The sequence below is a fragment of the Rosa rugosa genome, chromosome 3 (assembly GCF_958449725.1).
Source record: "Rosa rugosa chromosome 3, drRosRugo1.1, whole genome shotgun sequence".
NCBI classification, from domain to species: Eukaryota; Viridiplantae; Streptophyta; class Magnoliopsida; order Rosales; family Rosaceae; genus Rosa; species Rosa rugosa.
The window spans coordinates 47557736-47566830 of record NC_084822.1 but is presented as its reverse complement, the minus strand read 5'-3'; the positions used below and the strand labels follow the sequence as shown (position 1 = coordinate 47566830).

The following is a 9095-nucleotide window of genomic DNA, read 5'->3' as shown; positions in this document are numbered from 1 at the left end:
AATTTTCTAAATAATTAAATAAAATTATTTTTTATTTATTCAAATTAAGATTTTAAAATCGTGCTTTATAGTGGGTAGGCACGAGCACGGCCCGTTTATTGACCCGACACGATATGGGCTCGGGCCATGGGTCGGACCGGGCTTAATGTTTAAGTAAATGGTCCGGCACGAGCCCGGCACGATGATAAATGGGCCGGCCCAAGCACGGCACGAAGCAGGACTAGGCCCGCTTAAAATGGGTCGGGTCGGGCCGGGCCGGCCCGTTTGCCACCTCTAGGTTGAACCCTTCGTATTCTAGGATTTCTTTTTTTTTTTTGGTCTGAAGGAAACTTCATTAAGCCACAAAGGCAGAAAAGAAAACCACAACAAAGCAATAAAGACCAAAAGCCCAGGAAGACAGAAACTAAACAAACTACAAGGCTAAGACTACACCAACAAATACCAGGCTAAAATCCAAGATGAAAGCAAAACGACTCTCGTAATTCTTACTCAAAATGTTTGTCTTTTTGCTGGTTGTTAAACGACATGACGTCTAAACCAAAGAGTCAAGAGTCAACACTCAAAAATCCAAGTCTTCTTCTTCTTCTCCTCCTCCTTCTCTTTCTTCTTCCTCACAAATCAAAAACCCTAAATTTCCTCTCTGCAATGAGGAAAACCCCAACCCCAACAATGTCTCAAATTCCCAAACTACCCCTCTCCCTCCTAGCCTCCTCATCTCCTCCTTCCTCTTCCTCACCGCCTCCTCCCAATCAGACCTCGTCTCGGAGCTCTAATCCCGATCCAAATCCGGCGTGATCCGCTTCACCGACTAATCCGTCTCCCGCTTCCTCACCTCCGCCCCTACTCCCTCCTCATCTTCTTCGACGCAAGACAAAAACAGAAACAACAAGCTAAAACACCACAGCAGCTGGGTCAAGGGGGGCCCGGGAGGCCATTGTTCCTCAAGACTGAGAGCAGAGAGGTTGGGGGCCTGTTTGCCCATTCCTGAGAGCACAACCTCATTCTTGCAAGCTTTGCTGATGCATCAGCAACGCAGTTTGCTTCACGAGGGACCCAATTCCATTTTATTCCGATGAATAGAGATTTAAGATGAGCCACCTTATTAATCATTGGGGTGATCCTCCAGTTTGGAGAAATAGAGGGATCATCTAGAGCCTGTAACACATGCTAGCAGTCACCTTCAAAAATAATTCTTTGGAGTTTTAACTTGGCTGCTAGCTGGAGGCCCATCACTACAGCGTCAGCCTCAGCCTCTATGGCAGAGTTATGGGAACCATAAACACTAGCCCCGGCAAGGGAGAAGCCTTTACAGTTTCTGATGACCACTCTCACTCCACTATTGTGCGTGACATCATCCCAAGCACCGTCAACATTCACCTTCACAAAGGAAGGGCTGGGAGGGTACCAATTTGCAGAAGAAGCAGGGGCAGGGGCCGAAACTTCACTGGGATGTTACTCATCAGACCGCCTTGAAGCTTCATTCCATTCTGAGAAACTGCAATTAACGTTTTCGATAGTCATGGCTGGAGTAGGACAACCCCTCTTCATAACTACATCGCATCTATGTTTCCAGATCTCCTATAGATGAAAACCCACAGAAGATAAAAGCTGGTCGTTGTCCCCTGCTAGAGAACCAGATTTGTCTTGGATAGCTAGAAGCCAAACTTCCAGAGTTGTGATCTTTTGCTTGTCTGGAACATACCCCAACGAGCCACCAAACCATACAGCTGAAGTCCATGGACATAGAAGGAGACAATATTCAATGGATTCCGAATACTCACCACAAATGGAGCACATTGGGCTTGGGATGATCTTTCTTTTGAAGATGTTCTAGTTAGTCGGAAGTGCATTGGAAAGGGCTCTCCATAGAAAATTGGAGATTTTTGGGATGGTTCTTGAGTTCCACACCAGCTTCCATTTTTTTTTTTTTTTTTGGTCTGGAGCGATGAAGAAGGCTTGCCAAAAGCTTTACAAAATTTAGCCGAGAACATCATCTTGTAACCATTTTTCATAGAGTAAACACCCTCTTTCGTGTGAGGCCAAACGATGGTGTCTACCTCATCCTCCTCACCAATGGGGATAGCTTTAATAGCTGTGATGTTCTGATCCTCCAAAAAAGGCTCCAAATGGGAAATGTTCCAGTTCCGGTTTTCATCAATCACTTCCGAAACACAAAGAGGTGAACCGATTAGATGTAATTATTGGTTTGATTAAACCTCCATTTTGGTTAGGCATCCATCTATCTTTCCAAACAACGATGCTCTTCCCGTTCTTGACCTGCCATCAAAGATTATCTTCAATCACTTCTCTACTAGCCAACAAGCTATTCCACACCCATGATGGTCTAGCTCCTTTCTTCGCCTTTAAGAAAGTAGACTTATCAAAGTATCTTGCTCTTAGGATTCTACTCCACAGTGACTCCGGCTTGTTAATCAATCTCCAACATTGTTTGGCAAGGAGAGCCATGATGTAAATGTGAAGATCCTTAAAACCAATGCCCCTTTCGAATTTACTCGTACAAAGGGAGTCCCAAGCCTTCCAATGGATTTTTTCCTTTGAGTTTGAGTAACCCCACCAAAAGTTTGAGATGTCGGAGTTGACCTTCTTGCACAGGGTCAATGGCATAAGGAAAATGGACATGGGATAGGCAGGGACAGCCATTGCCACTGCCTTAATCAGCACCTCTCTTCCTGCTTGGGAAAGAACATTAGCCTCTAGGCTGTTTACTGGTTTTCCATGTGAGATCACATTGTATGATATAGTCTTTTGTACGTACCTTATGTCAGTCATGTGACACTTTCTCTTATAGGTATGTTTGTATTATACTTGGGCCACTTGGCTAGTTGTTTATATTTAATATAGTTTTTCATTTTCATAGAAAAATAAATAAAAAAAAGAGTTGGCCCGATTTAAATCTAAATGGTTGAACTCAAACCTCCTATATACTAATAAGATTTATGTCATCGAACTAAATAATCGTAGCAATGCATTTTATCTCTACTATTATAAAGTCAAAATTTAGTGTCAAAGGCTTCACCAAATTTTGAAATGTCATATATGTCTTTAAATAAAATAAATATAAAAAAATATCTACAATATCATTATGATAACATACCAAAAATCAAATTAAAAAGAAAAAGAAAAAAGAGTGGCTCAAAAATACAATTTCTTTAAAAAGATTGTTGTAGATAGTTTACTAATTTGTATTCTCAAAATACTAAGTATCTACTATATTACTCCGAACATCCTATAGGTATAACGCTAATTTTATAAATTAGAAGATACATATTAAATTATATCCAACAAAAGAAAAATACACAAAATTGAAAAAAAAAAAAAAAAAAAAAATCTGCTTGAAAATACACCCAGAATATATTGCTGAGAAACTCGTCCGAGCCCTCTCTCAATAGACCTCTCTGTGTGTCTCTGAGAAACTCGTCGCACAAACAAAAAGAGAAAAAATGGCGGGTGGTGGAAAGGTGTCATTCAAGGTTACTCTAACCTCCGATCCAAAGCTGCCCTTCAAAGTGTTCGTACATCCCCTCTCTCAATTTCTATTCCAATTCCTCTTTCCTTGTTCGAATTCTAATAAATTAATCAAAAATTTCAGGTTTAGCGTTCCAGAGGCAGCCCCTTTCACCGCCGTGCTCAAATTCGCAGCCGAGGAATTCAAAGTGCCTCCCCAGACCAGCGCCATCATCACCAACGGTATATTCCCTTTCTGGGCTCTGCATCATCATTTTTTTTTGGGGCTTGTGATTTTGAAGTTGATGATCCGTGTGTGCTTGGAAATTTTGATTGATTGTTAGTTGAATTTAGAGGTTATTGATCAGATTAGGGCTATTAGATCCTCTGAATTTAGGAAGCTGTAGTCTTTAATTGAGAGCAGGGACTTTTAATCCATGCACAGAGGAGGGAAGTGATGTTAGGCTGGAATTAAAATCGGGATTATTGAATCGAGGGGAGAATGAGAAAGGATAGAGCTTTATATACAATGATAAAACAGTTTCGAATTCATGAGGCGACTCTCGGCAAGAGGTCTTTATTCCCAGGCTATCAATGCCTTGAGTGGTCAAATATTGTTGCTTTTATATGTCCTGGCATGTAATTTCCCCAATTCCTTTTAACTGGCTGAGTAACAATCAAGAAAAGCAAGTCTATTGTTGCTTTTGAGCATCACCGTTGTAAGGTCTACCTCTTGATATTAGATTTCTGTCATTCCTCACTTGTTGCTTGTTATTTTGCAGATGGTGTTGGAATTAACCCTCAGCAAAGTGCAGGTATGCCAATGCTTTATCTCTATTGCTCGAGATTCCCTTCTCCATTCAATTGTGTCCTAATGAAATTTTAGCTGCATTGTCTTGACCTACCATAGCAATTCCTTCCTCAGAATTAGGCTTTGATATGACATAGTTCAATATCCCTTGCCACAAAAGGAGTGTACCTAGTATCTTGAGAAAAAATGGGTGCGCTATAGCATGATGCTACTTGCCATGCTTTTGAGGCTGTTGCTTATTATCATTCTTCACAGTGAAATAGGATCTATGGCCTTCTTTGATCTAAGTATCATCCTGCGATAAAAAATATTAGCAATTACTTGGAAACTAAATGGCTTATAGATAGGAATCTAAGACAAAAGGTCATTGAAGGCAGAATTGCCTCACTGGGGGCTCGGAATGATTCTTCTATGATGACTGTATAATGACGCTTTATTATATGATATATGTCCCCTTAGATGTAAAACAAGTATTGGCTATTTTACATTTTCCAAACAGACAGTAAATTGTTATTAGCTATATGGTCTTGAATTCAGCATTATTGTCCATATCATCTCTTTGGTCTCACATAAATTTGACTCTTTCTCAGGCAATGTATTCCTCAAGCATGGTTCGGAACTGCGCCTAATTCCTCGCGATAGGGTTGGAGCTTTTGGGACAATCGACGCAGCATTACCATCCAACTGAAGAGACTGGTCTACTTCTGTTGTAATTGCGCTATCCTTTATGATATGCACCATTTTATTAAGTTGGAAACTTTATGAAGCAGTGTCAGAATAGTTGACAGTATAAACTCTCCAGAAAAATGACTGTAATAGATGAACTTAAATAATATTGAAAGGATAATTATCAAACATAAAACTGTAGTTTTTCCCTTATCTGTTGAAGATCCATCTGTCCTTGGTTTTCAAATTAGAGCATTCTTTATCATATTTGGTATTTGAGATGCTGCTAGCTTGCAAGTCTTGGTGTTTCATGATTCTGGCTCTTAGCTAAATGTAAATTGAGAAACAATCGATTTTTTCTTTCTTTCTGAAGAGAGATTATGAATGCAGCATCTATAGTACTTACATACTTGTCAATGACATTAGCCAACAACAGATTGTTGTGATAGTAAGTAGAGTAACGCCCTTCGGTTGAAGGTTACAAATCTAAAGAATTCCTAAGCTAAATAGAACTTCTCTTTCCATACTTTACAATTTCTTTTCCAGTGGTGGGAAGCACCACATACGAAGCAACCATTCTTATTTGCAATTTGATATGATTTTGTTATCAGACTTGTCATTTGTGCTCTTTGACCAATCCCTCTCTTTACCCTTGGCACAAAAACCTTGTGCGCTTTTGGGGTTCTCATCCCTCTTGACATGAGATTCAAGAGCTTCAACAACCTCATCAACCTTTAGAGTACTCTTACCGAACATGATCTTGGTCTTGAAGTGCTTGAATGAAGGCGGTCAAGAATGCAGCAGTAAGAGTGCTTTGTCGTCATCTTTATACTTTTCACCCATCATTGATAACTCTGCAACACAGTTCTGAAACTTGCTCAGATGGTCCAGTACATCCCCACCTTCTTCCATCTGAAGAGAGTACAGTTCAATTTTTTTGGAAAAAGTTTTACCCTTGTAAATTTTCTCGAGCTTTTCCCATGTCTCTTTGGCGTTCATATCCTCTCCAATATTAAGCATCACGTTGTCGGCAAGATGGAGCTCTATGAAGCTCTTTGCCTTCTTGTCCATCTTCTTCCAATCCTCATCTGTGATATCAGTGGGGTTTTTCTCCATGGTGAGAATAGTATCATCCAGATCTTGTTGGATTAGGATGTTCTTCATCTTCCACTGCCATAACATGAAGTTATCTTTTCCATTGAACTGTTTGATAATGGGCTTCACGTCGTAGCATGTGTCTGCCTTGTCATGCGCCATCACAAACTCTTGAGCCTGCCTCGCGTAGAAATTTATTCTCCTACCTGATCTTGTTATGGAAAAGAACAAATCGATTATAAGAACTTGTTAATTAAAATTGATTTTATAGTACCAACCCTAGCTTTAGATCTTTGTGTTAATCTTTGGCTCTCTAACCTAATGTGTTACTTGTATATCTTTAATAATTCTCGATTGTTCCTAGCGAAAATAGGATTGACATCATAGGATCCTACACAAAAATTAAGATTTTCTCGATCTAAATAAAGTGGGTTTTACATGAATTATAGCCGAGCACAAGCCTAATCAAATTACGATTCCTAAGGGAAAGAAAACTCGTTTTCCTATTCCTAAACCACTTACGTACAGAAGAAAAATCTAGTGTCCTATGATATAGATCTTGAATTCTAGTTCGTGTGACAGCCTTCGATGATCTAACCTGTCGGATTGTGTCCAAGGGCGATCACTGTCCTAAATAGAAGGTAGGACGTCCTGGAGTACAGATACATAACAAATACAGACTTGCACGTATCAGAGCTCCTAATTGAAGCAAAATAAATATCATATAAAAATGTTGTTGAATTTTCTGCACTGACCCATTAATATAATTTACTTCTCCCCTTACCAAGCTTCTAGAGTTTATGAATCCATGGCTTATAGAAAAGACATCCCCACCAGGTCCCCATCTAATTTCTTGTCGTTACAGATTTGGAACGTTCATTTCTGAGAAGCCATTATGTAAGCAGCAGGAAACTGCAGGAGGAATTGTGACGATAAGCCATTTCTGAACCGTTTGTCCGGTGCATTAAGATTTCTCCAAGTTAATAATTTTCCACATGACTTTGGAGCTTTATTTTTTTTTCTTATCCTCGGTGACTTGGTCGACGAACTGTGATTCGAGGGTCGAGATTATTGATCGCGATTGCTTGGGTCGAAAGCTATATCTTGTTCTTGTTTTGAGCCGTGGAAGTTCATTCATGCTGAACAGGAACAAAATTGTAATGCAAAAGTGACTGCTCCCACTTCCAGCCGTATATATATGGACCTGTGGTATATACTTACATGAATGGCATTTTCTTTTTCCAAGTCCTTGGTTTTCTAATGGAAACACCCAGGTCTAGTCCTTTTCTCTCTATAACGACATCAGCACCGTTCGCGCGCAGTAAAGTTTGGAGTGCCATCTCCTGTGATCTGATCATATTAAACCCTAGATTAGTCACACTCGATTTGTTTCAAAGCAAACCTAGAGTGTCATACATTACGAGTCCGTGATGATACCCTTGGGGTGCATCGGTATTTCACCGTCTATGGAGGAGTAAAGATCGGAATTTAATTATAGAGTGCTGTTATTGGCACTCTTCGAATATTCGAGTATTAAAAGTTACATTACACGTTAACGTCATAAATTACTTTTAAGTCTATTATGAAGATTATGTTATGTCGTGAATAACTGTCATGAATCATTAGTCAACTTGACAACACGAGAATAGAAGACGTGCCAAATCCCTCTGGCAGTGAAGATTATACAGGGATCGCACACCTAATAAGTTAATAATCATATGAGCTTAACGTATGCCAGTTTACGAAAAAAATCCTTTGCCAAAGTCGAACAACGTTGTTGGACGAGGGGTAAGTTGGTAAATGTGAGCTTCATCCGTGCTTGAGAAAGAGGCCGAACCGCATGTCTCGGAGTGTTTTTTACCTTTCTATTCTTTTAACGAATTCATACTTCCCACGTGATGGGATCCACCTCCACCCGTGCTACGTCTTTTCTTTCTGCCCATTTTAGCCCTGTTTTTTTTTTTTTCCTTATAATTTTATGAATTTAAAATTTTACACGTATTATTATGATACATACATATATATGTACAAACAGAAAACCAAAAAGAACCGTACTAATGTTTTTATCTTCTTTGCATCGGAAATGTAAGTGACCCACATTTATTAGTTAATCTCAACTCTTGATATTTGTAGTAATTTTTTTTTTATAACCAAAAAGTAAATTTGATGTTATTTAGCTGTTCATTTCTATTGGTGTACGTGAGTGCATGTCAGTGCTCTAAATCTCTTTTCATGCAAAAGTGACTTGTTCATAAAAAACATTTTGTTACAAGAAAGCTTAACATACTTGTTTGGTAGGATGCAATCGAAAGTCGACTATTTAGATGTATATTAGTCGACTATTTGCTAAATATATGCTCATAAATAAAAAAACCAAAAAAACAAAGACAAAAAAAAAACCCCCAAATATAGCTAGCATCTATAACTACACACCGTCAACGTCAAGTTCTTAAAAGATCTAGAGTATGGCCAATTGGCCATCTTACACTCGTTCATAAAAAAGAGGGTACTAATTGACGGCTCACAATCCTTGCTATTGATTATGGGCATCCCCATTGCCTCCTTGTTGTTCAAGTCATGAAATATCTCAAATGCTCCCCAACAGTTTTCCGTAGTGGTGGTTTTCTTTATTTTGGCATCAATTAGTGGTCCTTCAGGTTTGTTATGTTTTTGCTTTGGTTTTTTGGGTCTAACAATTTTACACACTGTTGGTGCAGAAAAATGCCGTACAGGATTTTGACTCACCAATGAATGCGGACTGGAGCGGGAGCTGACCGAAAACAATCGAGAAGCTTCCCTCGAGCGTTGACTCGAAGTTTGACCGTCGGCTCGAGGAGGAGGGGGTACCTGCAGAAAACTCTCCGATGCCTAAGTCAGTATGTTTCTCAGTAGTGGAGTAGAGAGAATTTGAATCAGATGGATTACCTGGACGTCGAGCCTCCTTTATATAGGCGATGACTTACTTAGGGAGCAAGCGGTCATTATTCCGGATTTTATTGCTGCATTTATTTACACACTTTATGATGACAATTATTGCTGCACTAATAACAGTTAATCA

At 39.4% G+C, this 9095-nt stretch overlaps 2 protein-coding genes across 2 annotated transcripts; one reads left to right on the top strand and one right to left on the bottom strand.

Moving 5' to 3' along the window:
* Window positions 1-2283: 2283 nt before the first annotated feature.
* LOC133737851 (uncharacterized mitochondrial protein AtMg00310-like) lies at window positions 2284-2790 on the bottom strand. The gene has a single exon (XM_062165332.1). The coding sequence runs from the start codon at window positions 2788-2790 to the stop codon at window positions 2284-2286; it is 507 nt and encodes a 168-aa protein (XP_062021316.1).
* A 580-nt stretch (window positions 2791-3370) lies between these two features.
* LOC133738459 (ubiquitin-fold modifier 1) lies at window positions 3371-5155 on the top strand. Its single transcript, XM_062166010.1, has 4 exons — window positions 3371-3529; window positions 3611-3708; window positions 4248-4280; window positions 4867-5155. Exons 1-4 carry the CDS (start codon window positions 3462-3464, stop codon window positions 4962-4964), a joined length of 297 nt encoding a protein of 98 aa, XP_062021994.1. The 5' UTR covers window positions 3371-3461; the 3' UTR covers window positions 4965-5155.
* The last annotated feature ends 3940 nt before the right edge of the window (window positions 5156-9095 follow it).